At 39.4% G+C, this 21,010-nt stretch overlaps 2 protein-coding genes across 2 annotated transcripts; one reads left to right on the top strand and one right to left on the bottom strand.

Moving 5' to 3' along the window:
- Positions 1-968: 968 nt before the first annotated feature.
- Positions 969-14,408, bottom strand: mks1 (MKS transition zone complex subunit 1). Its single transcript, XM_034300579.2, has 18 exons — positions 14,089-14,408; positions 13,082-13,197; positions 12,848-12,900; positions 12,602-12,757; positions 11,830-11,927; positions 11,613-11,741; positions 10,449-10,553; positions 10,168-10,276; positions 9,742-9,798; positions 9,322-9,364; positions 8,674-8,736; positions 8,494-8,564; positions 7,949-8,018; positions 7,708-7,815; positions 7,301-7,434; positions 6,557-6,639; positions 6,354-6,451; positions 969-6,198 (listed from the first exon to the last, which is right to left on the bottom strand). The coding sequence occupies exons 1-18, from the start codon at positions 14,163-14,165 to the stop codon at positions 6,098-6,100; spliced, it is 1,671 nt and encodes a 556-aa protein (XP_034156470.1). The 5' UTR covers positions 14,166-14,408; the 3' UTR covers positions 969-6,097.
- A 410-nt stretch (positions 14,409-14,818) lies between these two features.
- mrm1 (mitochondrial rRNA methyltransferase 1 homolog (S. cerevisiae)) lies at positions 14,819-19,760 on the top strand. The gene is made up of 5 exons (XM_026921549.3): positions 14,819-16,267; positions 16,344-16,437; positions 16,616-16,736; positions 17,454-17,573; positions 17,915-19,760. The coding sequence occupies exons 1-5, from the start codon at positions 15,477-15,479 to the stop codon at positions 17,959-17,961; spliced, it is 1,173 nt and encodes a 390-aa protein (XP_026777350.2). The 5' UTR covers positions 14,819-15,476; the 3' UTR covers positions 17,962-19,760.
- Positions 19,761-21,010: the final 1,250 nt, after the last annotated feature.

A 21,010-nucleotide genomic window follows, 5' to 3' on the forward strand; every position in this document is an offset into this window, starting at 1 on the left:
CGCAGCAATCTGTCTGGCCAGCTGGCTAATACAGCACACCGATCTGTTATGGGGGGTGGGGGGGTGTTTGTGCATCTCACCAGATCCACAAGTAATCAGATGTCCAGTTCAGCCAGAACGTCTGGCAAGTGGTAATAATTCACAATAATTCTTGTGGATGAGCCTTGTAAGGAATAAAAACATGATTTGCCTTTACCACCTCAAATTAGATTTTTTTTTTATTCTTATTACGTTTTATCCCTCATATACCACCGCAATTTAATGTTAACAATTAAAATTTTTATTCATAAAAGAACAAAACAAAGGAAAAATCTTTTTATCCATTTATAGTTACATTTAATATCCTGGAACTGCGAAGTTAGTTCCTGTTGTTGCTCCCTTAACAGCCTCTCTTTTTTTCTCCCTTTCGAGGTAAATAATTCAAAAATGTTTGCTGGACGTGTGAATCCAGAAAGCCCTCTGTCCTGAAGACTCGGAAAACTTAACGTTACAGCTTTACCTCTGACACTGGAGACTCCACAGAACATCCACAGATAATCAGAATGTTAGCAAGCAGGTCATTAGCTAACTGCTGTATTGGTTACAGTGAGAAATAGCTATAAACAGTGAGTTGGCTAACAGATGTGATGTTCAGTACATAGATATCATATTGCACTGATAGTGTGATGATTTATGAGTCCTATTTGCTAAGCGCTAATTCAGATAATAGCTAGCTACTGAATAGTTTACATTGCCTTGCTCACCACATTGACACAGTGAAGCATAGTGGTGGTAGCTTCATATTCGGAGTTACCCTTGGCCTCTTGGTTGCTAATCTGACTAATGCCCTCTTTACACAGTCACTGATTTTTGGTGGATGGCCTCTTCTAGGATATGTCACATTTGTGCCCTGTTCTTTCCATTTTTTGATAATGGGATGTTCAAAATTGGATATATATTTTTTATAACCGGGGTTGATTGATACTTTGCACCAGTCTTGTTTTAATAGCTCCTCGGTTTCCTTCATGATGCTGTTTGTTGTTTAGGTGTGTTCTGTAACAAGTTCTGGGGTCTTCCAGGAATAAATACAGGTGTATTTATATTGAGATCACATGACATTTAATTACATACAGATCAACTCTACTCAACTAATTGTGACTTCTGATGCCAACTGGCTGCACCAGAACTAAATTAGGGATTTCACAGCAATTTTTAAAAAAATTATTTGTAAACAATTATGCAGGCTGTATTTTATTTCCCCCCAATTCAATATTATGCGCTATTTTTGTGTAGATTCATGATATATAATACCAAATATGTCCATTTAAGTATCAGGTTGTAACAATACAAAACTACAGAAAAGTTCAAGTGAGGTGAGTACTCATGCAAGCCACTGTACAACAGGACAAAGTTATAACATTCTCATAAATAGTGGCTCATTTTTGTGAACCACACCATCCCAAACAATGTTTTTGAATATTCCTTGATGGCTGTCACTTGTTATAATGAATTCTAAGGCTGGTGTTTTGGATACACCCTTACATGTGCTTAACTGGGCCTGGATGTGTGTGTTAGTAGGTTTGCCCAGCATGTGCAGTTGTCACTAAAAACGGAGTTTCAATTTTCTCTCCTCAAGGCACATGTTGCCAGACAGCTGCTGGATGAAAAAAAAAAATCCTCTGATTATAAGATGTATTATATCAGAAGGGAGGATGCCAGAATCACATACTTCAGCACTTTTAATGCTCTCCCTAGAATTCCTTAGCCTTTACGTCAACGCTTTAACCGTGCTTCAATCACTAAATCACATGGCGGTGATCTGAAGGTATGCTGAATTGTGGGGGGGAGACTGTTTCAGACAAGTAAGCTATTCAAACAGCTTGAATTATGGGTAATGTGGTTTTCACTGAGGCTTGATTCTGTACTATGTAGCAATTTTTGAAAGCTTTCATTGTTGATGATGTCATCGAATTGGAGACAAATCGCTTTATTGGAACTGCATTTGAGTGCTTGGTGTGGAAGGTGTCTTCTTTGGCACTGAGCCAAGTGTGATGACACATCAGCAGGCGCCCCCTCCACCACACACACACACACACACACACTTCTTTGACAGCCGTCTATGAAATGTGATATGATCATATTCCATGACAAGCCACTCAGTGTGTCTGTGCATGTGTTTGTGTGAAAGAGGGATTGTGTGTGTGTGTGTGTGTGTGTGTGTGTGGCCATGTTTTTATCTTTTTAATGGGGCCAAATATATTCTTTATGATAGGAATATGTGACATCTGTGAAGTCTTGACCTTGTGAGGACCTTTTTTCCCCTCAAAGGTTAAATTAGGTGCATTAATAATTGTCAAATGTAAGTCCTCACAAAGACAGTAAGACAAACGTGTGTGTGTGTGCCCTACTGTCAAAAATAGGATCACCCAGTGTGTCACACAGCACTCAGTGTAAAGCAGGTTTTTTTTGTAAGGCAGGGATTACACATGGCCTTGACAGCACAGATATAGGCCTTGCCACTGCCACAAAGAGGTATATGATACATAGTTTACACTACACTCTGTTTGTTATTTACTCATGGAAAATAGTAAAGCAGTCAAACACACACTGTATTTATCTGTGTTTGAGATCTGTTATAGCTGTTACAGCTTAGCTCAGCCCAGTAACACTGTACACTGATGTTATAGATATGCTGTATCTATTTATCTACATTATCCCATATCTAGAGATGAACATTAGGTGAATAATGAGAACTTTGCCCTGAGGTGTTTGGAACCAAACTGAAACAAAACTAACAATAGTTCTGATAGTTACACAGCCCAAAAGCTGAGGTCTGATCTGCTTGTTTGCCTTAACGAATGGATTTCCGAGAATGGCTTGACAATGCTTATTTGCAAAAGCTGATTTGTTAAGGCAGGAATTCGTGCTCCGGAGACATCAATATTTGCTTTTTGATTATCCCTGTCTTTAGTCAGGCCAGCTTCCAACGCAGTATGTGGAGTAAAATGCTCGACTACAGCTCCCCAATTGGGAGAAAATAACGATAGATAATGGATAGTCATTCATTCAATCATTCATTGTTGGTAACCACTTCTTCTAGGTCAGGGTTGCGATGGATACAGAGCCTATCCCAGGAACACTGTGTGTGAGGCAGGAGTACACCCTGGATCAGACACCAGTCTATTGCATGGCACAGGCACACTCATTCTCACCTACGGGGATTATTTACTAACACACCTAGTGGCTATGTTTTTGTGAGGTGGGAGGAAACTAGAGAACCTGGAGGAAACCCACACAGACATGAGGAGATTTACAGACAGTAACCCAAGCTCAGGACTGAACCAAAAACTCCGGAGCTGCTCGTTTCACCACTGTGCAATCCAAGTGATGGCTATATTGAGAAAATAACTAGAGCTGATGCATTTAAAGAGAAAATAACTATGGGTTAAGGATCCATGGAGAAGGTAACTGTAGGTGATGGATCCAAGGAGGAAGTAACTATGGGTGAAGGATCCATGGAGAAAGTAATTACGGTTGAAGGATCCATGGAGAAAGTAATTATGGTTGAAGGATCCATGAAGAAAGTAATTATGGGTGAAGGAGCCACAGAGAAAGTAAATATGGGTGGTGGATCCAAGAAGAAAGTAACTGTGGATGACAGATCCATTGTGAAAGTAAATATGGGTGAAGGATCCATAGAGAAAATAACTACGGGTGAAGGATCCAGGGGGAAAGTAACTATGGGTGAAGGATCCATGGAGAAAGTAATTGTGGATGACAGATCCACTGTGAAAGTAAATATGGGTGAAGGATCCATGGAGAAAATAACTGTAGCTTGTAGAAGTGACAGGGAGTAAAACTATGGACAATGTAATTATAGATGACAGATCTATGGAGAAAAAAACTTTAGGCCAAAACTTTATGGTGCAGACATTACATGAGGGATGCATCTAAGAACTTCATAGAAGTGCCATGCTGGAGTAGAGAAAATGTTTCATGCTTCTGCCCCCAAAATAAAAATGTCAGCCAGTGTAAAGGCATTGTGTTGTTTCAGAGCTTCAATAACACAGACTTTGACTGATGAAGTTGTATGGATTGGGCCAGCTGCTGTGGCGCTTAGGGATAATTAAGCCTTGACTTTCTTTTAGAAAATAAACCACAGGTGGCATTCAAGAGGTCACGCAAGCAAATTTCAGACAGGCTTCTCCCACCAGGGGACAAGTGGTCTAGTTACACATGACTTGTTATATGCTGGGTGTAATTGTATACATGGAGTAATTGCATAAAATCACCAATTTCATCACAGAAATGAAACAATACTGACATCTTCTGGATACTAAAGCACTATTGTTGGTATTTAACGAAGAAAAACAATATTGTTTACATGGCGAAGCTTTCTGCAAGGAGATATTTATTTAGCATTTATGGAAGGAACCTCCAGTGTCAGCAATTTGTAGGCAGTAGGTTTTCCACCATGGAAAAATCTTCAGAATGAAGGAGTAACATGGCAACCTACAACCATTTGTCTTGTTAACTTCAATATAAGAAGAATAAAACTTCACACTGTGCTGCTGTAGGACAAAATATTCAGTTTGGGGTGATCCCTGATGGACCCCAATAATAAAAGCAGAACATCAAAATTCTGGGTTAAGATGTGAAATGTTTTTGTCTTGTCTTGTCCTCCCTGGAGACTGTAGCACACGAAGCCGGGTTTCTGAAGAGCGTCTCAAATAAAGTACACAGCCGTCCTCCACAGCTGTGAGATCCACTCTGACCCTGCACAGCTGTTCCTCACCCCCTCTTTAACACTGTCTCTCAACTCTCCAAACACACTAATACACACATGCAGAGTGTATGCTAATCAACGCTGGCCTGTCGCGCCACCTGCCGCAAGTGTGGGGCCTGAATCAAACGGTTTATAACAGCCTTATACCACAGCGCTGTTGAATTCTTGAATCGGACTGGTCAAAATGACCTTGTTGATGAATTTTCTCTAGTAGCAGCTCTGAAAATAGTTCCAGCGTCGAGGTTTATATAAGTGTGCTTATTCGAATATGGTATAATTTCTATAGTAACAGCTCATTTGCAGCAGACTGTAATGAAGGACACTCCACATAATCAAAGCCTAATAACAAACAAAATACAAAATGTTACAGTCGGTATGTCTTCCTTCACCTGAAATCAGGACAGAGGACTTTGCAGTTTCTCAGTAAGATCACAAGCTGTGTTTTTGTCTTATTAACTTCAGGAGAGAGAGAGAAAAAAAAAAAAAAAGAGGTTGGTGAGGGAATGACTATTTGCAACTCCTATAACTGGGATAACAGGAACTAATTTGTTTCACAGACATTCCACAATGTAAATGTGATCTGAGTTGCTGAAAAAAGTCAGGATTTTTATCACTAGAGACGTGTGAGAGACATCTCAGAGTAAGAATATCCGTAATAAAAATATCAGTTTCTTTAGTCCAGAAGATTTTGCTGTGGAGACCTTTTTTTTTCTGGAGAGAAGTATAAACTAAATTATTCAAAAATTGAATTGCCTTGATTTGGACTAATTTCATTTAAAACTATCCAATAAAATCATGATCTTTTCCTCTAAACTAATGTAATGTAATATTAATAAATCAGTATGGTTTGTAAGATTTCAATGGCATGTAGTCATTGTAGATTTTGGGTTCATAGAATAGGGATAAATTCATACATTTACAATTTATATCATGAATGTATTTATTTCTGTAAAGCTGCTTTGTGACATTGTTAAAAGCACTATACAACTAAAATTGAAGTGAAAAATTGAATTCTGGCGCTCTCTGCTGCTCACTGTGTGGTGGTGCTTGGTGTCTGTAATGAATCTTTTCAGTGGTGATTATTTTGCTCTCAATAATTTCTTAGTAAGTTAATACCCAAAACCAAACAGACATTATTTCCTAATTTACTTTTAGCCTTTGTGCAAAAATAAAACTAGTCAAAAAACATAATACGTGAAATTAAAAAAATTCATCGTATGAAAAATTGAACTTTACATTAAAAAGCATGTCTTTATACATACTAGCTATGTACACATACTGTATAAAACACTGAACTTCTTTACTCTTGATGAGAAAGAGACCGCAACATGTTCATGCTGATGATTCGGTGTTGAGTCCAGTGGTGTTGATCAGATCTCTGGGCAGACTCTCTCTGGCTTCCTGCATCCGCTTACGAGCCCTCTGGAATGCCTCTGTGCACACGCACACACACACAAATATATATTTTACCTCCAAGATTGCACTTCAACATGCAATACAATAACTCTGTACATATGTAAAGTATAAGGCTCTGATTGGCTGCTGTGTCTGGTGTAATGTGTTAATGTATTTTGATATCAGGCTTCACCTAGCACATTATAAACAGATCCTTTCTGACTATGGCCACCCAGCTGGTCCAAAACAGTCTGCCGTCTCTTCTTCAGAGCATTGGCTTCCACAAACGCCCTACGATAAAACAGCAAAACTCTCACATCACAAAAGTTTAAAAATCAATTTAATGGAATAGATACGAGCATGTCTGCTTTAGGAGAATGCTTCGTTTAAACTAACCGAGAATGCTGGATGCAGTTTAGGTTGAAAGTGACGCTCCCCGTCGTCTGTGTGCGAAACCCAAACCGGCTCAGATGATCCCCCTTTAAAAAAAAAAAAAAAGTTAGTTAAGTACACACTTTTAAATGACATTTATTTCTTCCTTAAATTCTGAGGGGAACAGTATGAACAATTATATTACAATGTGAACAATCACATTATAATTCTTGGACAGCCAAATATTACTGTGTTTTTATAACATTTATTAAAACTGCCCTTGTAGCACAGTTCTTGAAATAAGGTTTTCTGTGATGTCATTATCAATACAACCACAGCACTACTAAATTTCTCCATTCTGATTGGTCAGAAGGTGCTGATTAATTTTCTATAACAGCAGCTCTGACAATGGAGACATTTATTTAACATTTTTGTAAGGAGTCTTCAGTGATGGAGCTTTCTATCAGTCAGAGAAGTTTTCCACCATAGGAAAGTCTTGGAGATGGAGGCGTTTGCGCTGTGCGGTTTCTCGGTAACATGACAAGCTGCGTTTGTGCAGAGAGGCTAGCGAGTGAAATGCTGTTTATAGCTGCTATAACGTAAATAATGACAGGAACCAAATTGGTCCACAATATTAAGGTGATAACAGCAAGCCTCTGCATCTGGCTGCATCATTGTTGATTACTTAACAATAACAGCACACCCCCAAGTGTCCAAGTGTATGCAGCACACTGTTAATATACTGAACATTTATTTTGTCACTCCTACCTTGAATGTTCCTGGTATTCTCACGTCACTGATGTCTTCGAGTTCAGGAGCGCCACCAATAAAGAAACGTCTCAGTTCAGCCACTGTGCCGGTCTGCAGGGGCCTCCAGGTGTGGCAGGTCAATCTGTGAGACCCTGAGACAATACACACACACACACCCCAAAGAGAAGGGGAAAGGAAAGGGAAAAAAAAAAAAAAAAAAAAAAAAAAAAAAAACACCTTCATATTTTGACTTATAATTATCCAACATCACAATGATCACATTTTTTTTTTTTTTAACATTATCAAACCGTTAATTTTCCCCATTTAGTAGAGTTTTGACCCAAACAGAACCCAAGGGCCCAAGTGTTAGTTGTGATCCAGCCTTCAAGACAAGTGAAGGCATTATGGTGGAAGAGAAGTCTTACCAGGTGTCGCAGGTATGACCATGTACCCATAGCCCTCGGTTCTGTAGCGCTGCCAGAAGTCCAGGGAGAGAACCTTGAAGTACAGCACGGGCCACTGAGGCAAAGACTCTACAAACAAGCCCAGCACAAATGATTACATCGGCGTTAATATGTGTTTTTTTTTTTTTTTTTTTTTTTTTTTTAACAGATCCATACTGTAAAGCCATATATACTGGAGGGAAAACAGCCTCACAGTACTCACCCTCTGAATCGTCTTCTTTCCTGAAGAAGGACTCAAAACTGAAGGGGTAGGAGAAGAAAGCCACATTGTCCTGGACAAAGAACACAGATCTGTTGCTTCGTCACTCTATACGTTAACTGACAATTTTCCTAAGACTACTTTAAATTCTGTTTTCAATTACATTTTAAATCTGTGATCCTCAATCTATACATATACAAAGCATTGTTTGTAGAAGCATCGTTCCTGTCCTTTTCCTGACTATGGAGATGACATTTACACACACACTGCCTTCTCTGTACTTAAAGCTCTTCCTGCAGATTCTTGCTAAGGTTTCAAACTGAAATACTCATGATCAATATTGATGAAGACATCTCCTTTGTTTTTATTTTAAACCAATTTTCAATAATCCATATATCAGATATTAATATTATGCAATAAAAAAAGCAATAAAGCTAATGGCTCTTTCTTCAATGCGGCTCGATAAAGGTGGATAAGATACTCTTATTACATTTGACTATTCTAAACATTTAATTATAAATGTACCTTCTCTGTGATTTGTTTCTTACCTTGCCTAATGTTCGCGTTCGGCATGTTTGAGTCACACCTGACAGGCTCTGAGATGGCACACTGGACCAGTCTAAAAGCAAGTCCGGTATTACAACATACTACTTAGCAAGCCAAGATCATACAACAAGAGGAATAGTTAAATAAATAATTAAATTAAATCTGACGTTTGGCTCGCTTACTGTTTGGCAACTCCAGGATGAAGTAAACATACAAGTTGTCATATTCATAGCCCTGTGCAGAAACTGGAAAAAAAACAAAAACAAGGGTGGCTGGTGTGTAAAAGGAAAAATATGCAGGACTTTATGTATTTTAAAAAGACTTAAGACCAAAGCCATGGAAATACAAGGAATAAAACACTGTTAAGAGAAAATAATAAACGCTGTGATTATTTTTTGACAACAGCATGTCCAAAACTCTTATATCACAGTATAGTTTTTATCCAATTATATTTACATTTAATGTTGTGGAATGTCAGTGAAGTTCCTGTTATCAGAGGAACCTCAACTCCATCCTGAAGATTTTCCCATGTCGGAAAAATTAATTAGAGCTTTACCTCTGACTGTTACAAAGCGCTGACACTGGAGACTGCGTCAAAAAATGCTAAATAAATCTCTCCACACAGAAAACTTCACTGTATCAACAAGTACTCTGTTTTTAATCCATTTATGTGACGCATCTTCTGTACAGGTTCTTGTTTAAGTTGTTATCAGAGAAATGATAACATAATAGAATGAAGGCATTAATATAAACATGTGATGTGAATTACAGCTGGCCTTACTGTCAGAGCTGCTATTATTGAAAATCTCTTGGTTTTTGGTAATACTGACCTATCTCTCCATTAACGATCAGACGAAGAAATCCTGGAGGTGGCTGTAATACAACAAAATTGTAAAGTAATCAATAATTTATATCAATGCACACATCTATCGTACACAGATCTGCCAGCTTGTACCTCCACTCAATTTGTCAAAATAAGATACACCATATGGATGCACTTTGTATGTTTACAGTCAATCAACCATTAATCCAGCCAACAGCAGTCCTGTGATGAGAAGTCTACACATTAAGTTGTTCCTTTTAAAATAGCAGATGAGTGCAGACACAACGTAGGTGTACATAATAAACTGGCAAGTCGTGCAATGCAATATCATTCAAAAGGAAAGCATGGCAAATGGTTTAGAAGACCCACACTCTGTGTTTCTCATTATACACAAACGGTGGCCTGTGAATTCAAATTCTTTTCGTACCATTTCAAAATCCTGGCCAACAAGGCTGCTGAGATAATCTTTATGGCGGCTGTACAGCTGTAGAGAGACAGAAAGACAGAACCAGAGTTATTTTCTCTCTCACACACACACAAACACACACCTTTTATCCTAACTATCTGTCAGTCAAAATTGCCAGTATGAAATTTACAGAAGGTGGAACAATAAAAAAAAAAAAACAGTTCCAGCCCAAGTGTATCTTCTTGGCTCAATGTGCCTAATAGATATAAAGAATATATATATAAATTGGTATCATTTGTATAAATTAAGAAGGGATTCCTATTCCCATAAATACCATTTATAATGCTATGGGTGAATAAAAATGAAAAAAGATACAGCTATATTGTTATAAAATCTGAGGAGATAGCATGACTCAACAGTCTATCCACTTCAACAGTACATGCTTACATCTCTGTACATGCGCTGTTCCCGCTGTTTCTCCTCTGCGCTTATGGGAACAGAGGCGTTCTCCAGGTAGAGCCGCCAAACTTCTCTTTTTTCTCCCTCCGTCTCTAGCCTGGTGTCAGTTTAAAACACATCAGGTTAATGCCATCCTAACATCATTAACCTGGCTCTGACACCTCTACACCCCAAGGTGAGCTCAGTATGTTTCGTGACACTATAGGTAACTAATGTTCAAATAATAAAGCAGGATAGGTCCAGTACAGTAATGAGAGCAGTGCACTTGCCTGTAGGGTCCTCTGCCGTTGTTGAAATCAGGTTTCACTGCAAGGACTCCATTACTGTCGGCTTTTATGGTGCACAAGACGTATTCGTTCTCCTTCAACCCCAGCCTGTTTAGAAACCAAAAAAAAAAAAAAAACACGGGTCAGACAGTGACCAACTGTGCAATTTTACTTTAAGTCAGTTGGAGGTCTGATGCACTCATCATTATACTATGTGCTGGTACTCAAACACTGGGCTTCATAACTAAAAACTAATTACAAATAATTAAAATTTGAATCTAACTGCAAAATTAACCACCAAACAAAGCTCATATGGCTCTAATGAATAGTTTCAATTAGAGATGCATTGAGGTCAGTTTTTTTGGACCGAGTATGAGTATGAGTACATGTTTTTTGGTACTTGTTGATACTGATACTGCAATAAGTATCCTGCTTAGTACTAAGCAATCCTGGGCATTATGGAACATTTTATTTAGCTCTGTTTATGCTGTTTGCATATGTGTGCTGCTAGCAGTTAAATCTTTAACTGAGAGCACGATGGCGGCCAACCTGAGCATGCAGGGCAGTATCAGTGAGCATGTTCATTAAAAATGAGTGCAATGTGCTGTGAATTGCACCATGACTCACAAGCAAAGTGTAGACTCTGGTGAGCAAGGGGAAAGCAAGTGTATGTGTCTCAGTGCTCAGTGCTCGCAGAACTGAACTGCTCTTTCTCACATGTGGGAGTTTCTCAGCATTTTAACTTGCTGCACTGCTCCACTCTTGCTATATTGCTATAATAAATACTATTGTGTGCATGCAATTCACGGCACATTGCGCTCGGTTTTAATGATCATGCTCACTGATACCTCCCTGCGCACTCAGATCAGCCTTCCTCCTCTTGAGCACAGTCTGCAGTCTGCTTTGCTTTGACTGCCATCATTAATTGCAAAATACCTCAGGATCGCAGTCATTTTGTGTCAGGTACACTAGCCTTGCATCATATAGCAACATGTGGTATCTGATGAAGATTTTAGAGAACTGTTTACGAGGATGAGTTAGCAAAAGTGAGCACAATATCTGTTAGTTGTACCAGTATCGGTATCATTGCCTCTCTAGTTGCAATGATACAATGTAAAAAGCTTAAAACCCTATAAACTACAGAATACACAGTGTTAAGTGACTCACTTTCCAGCAGGTCCCAAATCCGCCATGATGTGCATGGTCTGCATTGGTGTGTTGACAATGTGGCTGCTCTTCATAAACTCTCTGGATGGCTCCCATACTACTAAACGAGCCTTTGGAATGTTGGAGTCTCTATAGAAACGAACATGGTTGCTTTTATATGTAACGTATTGGCAATTTAATGAGCTCTGCACAATGGTTATAAAGAAACTGGACTTACGCTGGCCGTCTGTCTTGGCGTCTGTGTCTAACGTTTGCCATGCGCTCTGCAAGGAAGGTCGGCCTGCTCTGCGCTGGACTTAGCAAACTCTGAGCCTGCTGCTCAAACAATTAACACTTCTTATGAAGTACACAATGCTTTCTAAGGGCTGAGTTATACTTCTGTGACTGCGTATGTGCGAGCGCGACAAGTAATCTGCGCATATCGCAGCGTATGATGCAAACGTGAAATGCAGACTACGCTTTCAGAAAGCGTTTCGGGAACGTGAGCACGTCCCCAGCCTATAGAAGATGGGAAGTGCTGGATGTCGTAAGTTATTGTTTAAAATGTTATTGTTTACACTTGTGTTTTGGAATAATATTACTCTGAAACCTTTGATAAAACCTGTGGTTAAAACATCATAACACCTCATCACAACGTTACTGGACACGCAAACGAACACACATCCCCGCCAACCAATCAGTGCACAACGTGCAAGCGAACTCAATGCAGAAGTATAAATCAGCCTTAATGCAATGTTACCGTTCACTATTTGCACATATAACTTGCATATGGAATACATAATATGCTCATCATAATATCATAATATCATCACAATGTTATGATATTATGTTAAAGTATATTGGAGCAGTCTTGTTAAGTTAGGTTCCCAAATTCGAATGCTTTACCTAATAAGAATTAATAATAAAAAGTAATTCCATGTTTTCTTATATTAATCCTTGATACTCAGCTCTATTCCAAAGGGATGTGCAATATAGAAGTCAGTTCCCACCTCCTCCCAGTTGGTGAAGCGATCAAAGTCTGTGTAGGTAAAAATGCGCTGATTTTGTCTTCTTTTACATCTTTCCATTTCCACAATTTCTGCGTGATACTGTTTTTCCAGCGGTGTCTGGCACACCGACTCGGTCTGGTACAGGTCCACTTCATACTACACATCAGCACGATGGTAAAATCATAGAGCCGAAAATAGTGTTGGATAGTGTTAAAATATATAAAATAGCGGTTTGTGAACTCATACCTGACTGAACAGTTTCTCCTGCCAGCCAACCACCAGCTCTTCTTCATCACCAGCTGTGTGAAAATGAGAAAAACAAAAGTGCATAAATTTTTTACTAGAATAACGGCTAAATTCCAAACGACTCCCTACTCCGTTACAAGTGCATATGGTATGGAGTAATAGATAATATAGCCTATGTAGTGCATCCAAAATGGAGTCATGTGGGATTCAGCTGGTCTCTTCACTCGGTTGTACCTGATCGCGTTTGAGAGATTAAAGGGATGAGTTCGAGGATGCCTTGCTCCGGCTGGTGTTGCTGTTGCAGATGGTGCGCGAGAGCTGCTGCTGAGGTCACTCGCTCAATCCGGACTCTACAAAAGAGGCAACAGCACTAAGCTTACATGTCTAATATCTACTGCAGCCAGACTTCGAAATACACGGTTTTTGCCCTTGCCTCAACCTACTCAAGTCTAGAAATGGGATTTTCATTCATCCATCTTTAGTGACCTGTTTATCCTGGTCATGTAGGGGCAACTTTGCGTGGCCAGTACACCTACTGACATAGTTTTGGGCAGTGGGAAGAAACCAGAGAACCTGGAGGAAACCCACACAGACATGAAGACAACAAGGAAAACTCCATGCAGGACAGTAATCTGATCTCAGCAACCGTGGAGCTGCAAGGTGGCAATGCTACCCTCTGTGCCATCGTGCCATCTATGGAGTTTTCAGGCTTTCATTATATTAGGTTTTCCTGTTCCTTTGGGTTCTAAGGATTCCTCAGACATCCCAAAAACATTCCGGGAGGTGGATTCGCTTTCTCTGACCAGGACAGAGCGCTTACTGAAGATGAAGATGAAGATGTGATATATACTAGAGGGACTGTATTAGTGCAGAAAATAAGAGCTGTAGTGTTTATACTTTGTTTACTTTGATAATGGGATATTCAAATACATTATAGCTATGCTTTTGCACTTTTTTTTTTGGTATACTTTTTCAGGTCTGGGAATTAGTGCCTTTAGGCTAAATGAGCCCTGAATTATTATCATTATTATTATTATTATTATTATTAATCCTTTTCCTCTGAAACCCATGCTCATATAAACATTAGCTAACATTAAATGTATGCATTACTAATAATGTATTCCTTCTTAACTCCTGGTCTCTGGTGTGTTGTGGTTAGCTTTCTGGCTAACTTGCTATCCAGGAAAACACAACAGCTATCTATCCGGCTAAGGTTTAATAAACTAGCTACAAAACGTTACCTTATTTTGAGGTTTTTCACCGCATCCCGGGAGCGGTACACAGCTTCCCCGCTGTCAGTACACCATCCGTCAGCCATAGCACCTACTGCTAAACCGAGCTGTGGAGCTAGCTACATGACAAACATATCTTACTACGACTATTAACCTGAAAACCTCACACCACCATATATATTTCACCAAATATAATATTATTCACCAAAGCTTTTTTTGTTCAAGCGATAAATATTAGATAGCTAACGAGTTCATTTTCATAAAGACTGCAACTCAAAAGCGTCTCGTTGCATGGTAACTAGGGCTGGGATTCAATCTCAAATAAGAGTCGATTCTTCACAGGTGTTGGAGAGTCGACTCCAAAGCTCTGAGACGACTCCTCACGCTAACATTGATTCATTTCAAATGGCTTAATAAAATAAGGCATTTTAGCTAACGTTAGCTTAACAAAATATGCTAACCAAAATGACAATTTGTCGTGAATGCTCAAATGAATATATTTAAGGTTAGTTATACTATTAATCAAAATGTCCTGAGAATCGATAAAATCGTTCGTCTTGACTCGACTCATGGAATCGACTCGGAATCTGTGAGCGTTTAACGGGATTCATTCGCTTTGTAGACGGAAGTGTCTGGTGCGCATGCGCGACAATGGCTACAAGCGCTCTGTTTATGTTCTCATAACACTGACCCTGGATCAGCACTGAGTAAGCGCGGTACAATAACTGAAGCACAGAGGCAACGATTAAAACTGATCTAGGAACGATACCCCGGAAGTTTTCCCAAACCAGAGCGCACATGGCTGTACTGTAATTTGTCGCTGAATGAGAAGGGAGTTATTTGCAAGGGAACTGACATTAAACATTGTTGCGTGTCTCTTTAAAGTATATAATACGATTTCGACTGTAATCTGATTATGTGACGTTTTTAATTGAACGGCAATGATACTGATACTGAAGGACAAATGATAGCCACATTGTAGTATTTTAGATATGACATTGAAACTTGTGCAGATGGTGCTTGTGCATTGGTGTTTTTGTAGAACATTGGAGTTTGTGTAGATGTAACATTGGTGTTTTTGTAGAACATTGGAGTTTGTGTAGATATGTAACACTGGAGCTTGTGTAGATGTAACATTGGTGTTTTTGTAGAACATTGGAGTTTGTGTAGATGTAACACTGGAGCTTGTGTAGAAGTAACATTGGTGTTTTTGTAGAACATTGGTATTTGTGTAGATATGTAACATATCTGTGTTTTTCGAGTTGTGTGGAATGCCTTGACTCGACTGCTTTCTCCAGCTTTTGGATAATCTGCCTCCCAAATTGACCAGATAAAGGATCAGAAACTGTTATATCTGGGAGTATTGCTGCATCACAGTGATTTTGTTTCGCCTAAAAATGTGGAGAACTGCCTGTAGATTCTCACGTGTTATTAAAAATAACACAAATTTGGAGATTTTGACATTCCCTTTCTCAGACGGCACACAATATGCGCTGTATCACAGCTCCAAAATTTTCTTCTGCCCAAAAGACACTAGTTTTAAAGTTTCTCAACGGGTAAGACGCAACCCTTTCAAGTCTTCAGGTCATCTTTCCAGAATCATTCGTCCTTCTGCAAAGTCATCAGGTCCTGACAGGGGGTCTGGCCCTGACCGCAGAGTCTCCTCTGAACTCCAGAAGCTGAGCTTGGAGGACCTCAGAAAGCCAGAACCAGAACCTCAGAAGCTTCCTAAGAGAGTCAAGGACAGGGTCACCAACACCCGTCTCCAGAGAGAGAATCCTTATGAGTTGGTCTTCGGGGTGGCCCCTTGTTTACTAGCCTTGACTCAGGGGAGACGGAAGCTCAGTCAGCTTTTCGTGATGCGCAGGGAAGGACGTCAGAGGGAATCTGTGGAGAAGGTTTGTGAGGAGGCAGTCAGGCGAGGCATTCCCATTAAGCACATTACTAAGAGGGAAATGGAAAAGATGATCGGTGATGTGGTCCACCAGGGACTGTGCCTTCAAGCCAGTCCATTACGTTTCCTCACCAAGGAGAAATCCAACAGTCAGCAGGGAAATTGGTGCAGTGGAAACCCCTGTCCACTGTGGCTCGTCCTGGACGGAGTGCAGGATCCGATGAACCTCGGCTCTGTCCTTCGCTCTGCATATTTTCTTGGAGTGGACAGAGTAGCTAGTAGCATTCGCAACAGGTAAACTTTTTAGCTTGTTCTTCAGCTTTGCACCAACATTAGCATGATAATAATGGCGCTACTCTCTCTTCATTAGCTGTCCATTAACTCCAGTGGTGAGCAAAGCCAGCTCAGGAGTGATGGAGCTCATGGATGTGTACGGCTATGAGAACTTGGCTGACATTGTAAAGGTGTTTATCCTTTCCTTTTACCTTTCAAGCACACGATCAATGGTCTGAACTTCCTTTTTTAACCAGTAGAGGGCAGGCATGAATTAGGCACAAAATTTCCACATATTGCGGGGTAAAACAAGCCACTAGATCCTAACTTTAACCAATTGTAACTCCATACACACTCTGTATTTTGCAGATAAAGCTCAAACAAGGATGGCAAGCAGTCGGCACTATCGGCTCTGAAGAGACGAGCTCTGGAGTTTCCATTATTCCGTGTTCTGAATTCAAGATGTCCAAACCTACACTGCTCCTGATGGGTATGTGTCTTTTTAGATTTGTGTGGACCTGAGTAGTGTAAGGATGCATCAATCCAGTACTGGCCTGGATTAGCTGGATTGGATTTGACACCATTTTCCAGTCGAATCCATGTATGGGAGGGAGGCACGTTTTTTGTGCAGCGGATAGAGTCGTCATCTCACAGGACAAGTGTCCCCGGTTCGATCCTGCGCTCGAATTACTGTCTATGCAATGTTTTGCATAGGTTTCCTCTGGGTTCTCTGGTTTCCTCCCTCCTCCCAAATCCATACTGGTAGGTGAATTGGCAATTAACTGGTGTCCCATCCAGGGTGTATTCCTGCCTCACACCCAGTGTACCAGGGATAGGTTCTGGATCCACCATGACCCTGACCAGTATAAAATGGTTATTAAGATGAATGAATGAATAAATGAATAATACATTTATTTTCTACCATGGCATGATGTTGACTGACATAATCCTGATTTTGCATTGAACATAACACACTTGTCCTAAATCATAATTTTTGGCATTATGTTGGCATAACCTTGGAGTTTTTGGATGAGGATTGGGCATTGGTTGATATTCTGAGCTCTGATAATGGTATCATATCAAAAATGGGATGTGTCTCTAACTAATAACAAGCCTAATGAAATTCAGTCTGACTAATTAGCAGTAGTACTATATCTACTCTGTAAGCAAATCAGGAAATATAGATCACATGTGGCTGATTTTGTAGGTGGTGAGGGTTTCGGGTTGTCTGCTGAGCTGCGTGAGCTGTGCGAAGTTTTCCTCACTGTTCCTCCCAGAAGAGAGCTTCACCCTGCTGTGGACTCGCTCAACGTCTCTGTAGCCACAGGTGCACAATTATGCTCTACATTAGCATGTAAACACATAGCAAAGCAGATAATAAAGTGGGTAGAAATATAGACAAATGACAAAGTATTTACAGAAAGTTACAGAAAGTATTTAAACAAATAATGATTAAAAATGTGAAAGATGGGTTTTAAGCTCTTTTTTGGTAATAGATGGCACCATAAAGATAACATTTTCCAGATTTTTGGAGCATAAAAAATCCACTTCACACTTCTTGTGCTTACCTTTTGGTATCTTTAGTGGGCAGAGGATTTAGATTTTGGATGCAGTCATCAAGATAGTGAGTGTTACTCAGATTTTTTTTAAAACTATTTCTCTTTACAGGCATCCTCCTACATTCTCTTCTCTCATCATGTAGAACTGGCCAATGAGGATAATGATGATGATGATGATGGTGGTGGTTTATTTACTTGCACTGCCTCCCTGTTGCGCTTAATGACTGGATTAGTTCATCAATTAGCCATCAGCTAATTGACCCTAGAGAACTCATCGATCAGAAAGCCGAGACTGGGGAGGACTTCTCGACTGCCAGTTGGATTGCATCCTACTCTGAGGAAGGAGTGGGGCAGCAAACGTCAAGGCTTTGCTAGCCATAACAAACTGCAAAACACGATCTAAGATCTAAAACAACTCATGTGAAGGAGGAGAAAAATGTCAGGAATTGTTATGACTGAAGTGTACGAAATTAAACGTAAAGAATTGTTTGGAAAAAAAAAACAAAAAAAACAGGGTGCTGTTTTGTTCAAATGTTTTTCAGCAGGTGGCACTGTAGATTAGCGCTCCTCTGCTAAATTCAACAAATGTCTATCCTGGGCATCTTTTTCATTTTTTTCCTTTCTGTTTATGATGGTTAAAGCTTAGCCAGGGATAATCCCAGACCACCAATGAGCAAAAACCTAAATCTGAGCGAAAACTTGCTTCACATCATGCTTCGAGGCTTCTCCGCTGACTTGGGGGTGTTACAGAATGGGACGGTTCACAATTAAAGTAAAACGGGTGAGCGGGACAGGACGATTAACCCGCTAATGCTATAGACCATTAGACCTCTCTGTCTTACTCTCTTTTTAGCCTCGAGCCAGCTTGGGGGAGAATGGGACATTAGAAGAGACGGTTTAATGTAATGACCCATTCTGTGATTTTTACAAGGCAGAATGATTTGCAGCACGGAGCGGGGACGACAGATCCTCCTCAGATTTGTCAAGATTTGCACAAAATGGATCTTTTTTCAGACCTTTTTATTAAAGCTATTTATTAAGCTCGACATCAGAGGCGTTGCTATTAATAAAAACAAATAAGCCGAATCTGAAGTTTCAACTCCGGTCTAAGACAGCTAAACTCAAATGAAATATCTGACAGGTTAAAAGTACTTCTAATTTTACTTCCACATAATGCGTAATAGTTCTGGAATTACCACCTAAAAAGGATAAGTGGGAGATGATAAGGTTTTAAGAGATGTTGATATAATACATGTACGTTTACAGTTTTTAGGCCAGATAATTTGCTCGCTTTTCACAATTCTTCGTTTTAATTTCCAGCTTGAACTTGTGATACACTGAATTTAGATTATGGTTCTATGTACAACCTTTTATTATATTTTATTATTATTATTATTATTATTATTAAAAAAAACACATCACTGTTGAATTCTCGATTCCGATTGATTAGAAGGCACTGATTTATTTTCCATGAAAGCAGCTCTGACAACAGTCAGAATCCATAATCAGAATCCATAATCATTGCTATGGTGAAGTTTTCTGTAAAGAAAATGCATTCAACTTAACTGAAACAGTTCATGTAAGGAGTCTCCAGTATCAGTGCGTAGGGAAAGCTGTAACTTTGGAGTCATCCATGGAGTCATCAGGCGAGAGGACACTGCATTAAACATTTTTTTTAAACTGATTAAAGAGAAAATGAAGGAATGACTGTTTATAGTTGTTGTAACAAGTGATCATTTGTTTCATGGAAATTCCACAACATTAAATGTAAGTATAAATGGATAAAAAGCATTCTTTAATAAATAAAAAAAATGTAATCATTGGCAAATTACTGTGGTGTAAGAGGAATAAGCATGGAAAATAATCCATTCTTGGACTGCATCACACCATTCTGTCATTGATTATTTTCCGATAATAACATGCCCCCAAAGTGTTTTCATCTTATATGTAGTTAAAGTGTCTTGGTACTGGTCCTGGTATCTTTTTACACCAAAACCAGTTTTGTGGTTTGTACCACACAGTATTCTTCTTAAAACTTCAACAGTTCTTTGTATGTGGTTAGTACCAAGTCCATAAAAAGGGCTAAATATATATTTTGATGTAACTTTAATTCCTATTCTAGTCATGTAAACTCCAGATTTGTGTGGCTATTGTGAACCAGGCGTCTTATCAAAATCTACATCTGCAACATCAGAGCTGAACGTAAACATATACCAGCTCTGGTGTTAAATTTCTCTCTGGTTTATCTGCACTGGGACTGAGGCTGACTGGCAGCTCTCCCTCCACGGAGTGCGGTTTTATTAATCCATTTAATTTGCGGCATGCATGACGAGGTAATGGAACAGTGCAGAGTAAAAACAGAATGGATTCTGATTGAGAGTGTCGCAGCTAGAGAACCACAGGTTTCATACTTTCTCCTGAACATGGAGAACAATGCAGTTAGGTCTTAGATGCGACATTTTAGAGTATCACTAATCAAACACAATTTCAAGCCTTTGGTCATGTTGTTTCAGGTCCAGTTGTTTCAGTATCTAGTGCCACATGATCAATCGTGGAACAATACTGTATAGTTTTCTTTCAAAATGCACCAGTCATAACAACCCTTAGCCATGGAGCATGCCTGACATGGATAAACTGAGCAGGTAAAGCATTGAAGATGGTCTCATTAAAATGTTAGGTCTCAGTTTTAACTTCACTCCAAATTGACCAGCCAAGATCAGTGTCTAGAATTTGTTTTTAGTCACCAATTTAATATCAAATTATCATAACTGCATGATTAAATAATAAAAAAAAGATCCCTCCATCAACAGTTTTAGAAATTACCCTTTTTTTTTTTTTTTTTTACAACACAAGTTAAATTAGAAGTATATTAATTTGACAACCCTACTTGAGTTTGATGTTTGTTTGGTCTGATGCCCCCAGACTATGTGCTGAGGACGAAACTTCGAGATCACATTTACTGGAGCTCTGTGACGTATCAGAAATCGTCAGAAAATGAAGCAGTCCACATGGATAGAGGTGAGTGGGTGATGATTCAGGTATGCAGTCTGGGCGATGCTAAACTGCTTCATTTACTTGGTAACTACATTAGCCTTGTAGTCTGAGGGCAAAAGTAATGAAGCAAGCTTCAGACACCAAAGATGTTTGGTGGCTTGATGACACTGGAGTTAGCAAGATTAAGAAGCACTGATTGAGTATTTATATT

This window comes from Pangasianodon hypophthalmus, chromosome 27 (genome assembly GCF_027358585.1).
Source record: "Pangasianodon hypophthalmus isolate fPanHyp1 chromosome 27, fPanHyp1.pri, whole genome shotgun sequence".
In the NCBI taxonomy this organism is placed as follows: domain Eukaryota; kingdom Metazoa; phylum Chordata; class Actinopteri; order Siluriformes; family Pangasiidae; genus Pangasianodon; species Pangasianodon hypophthalmus.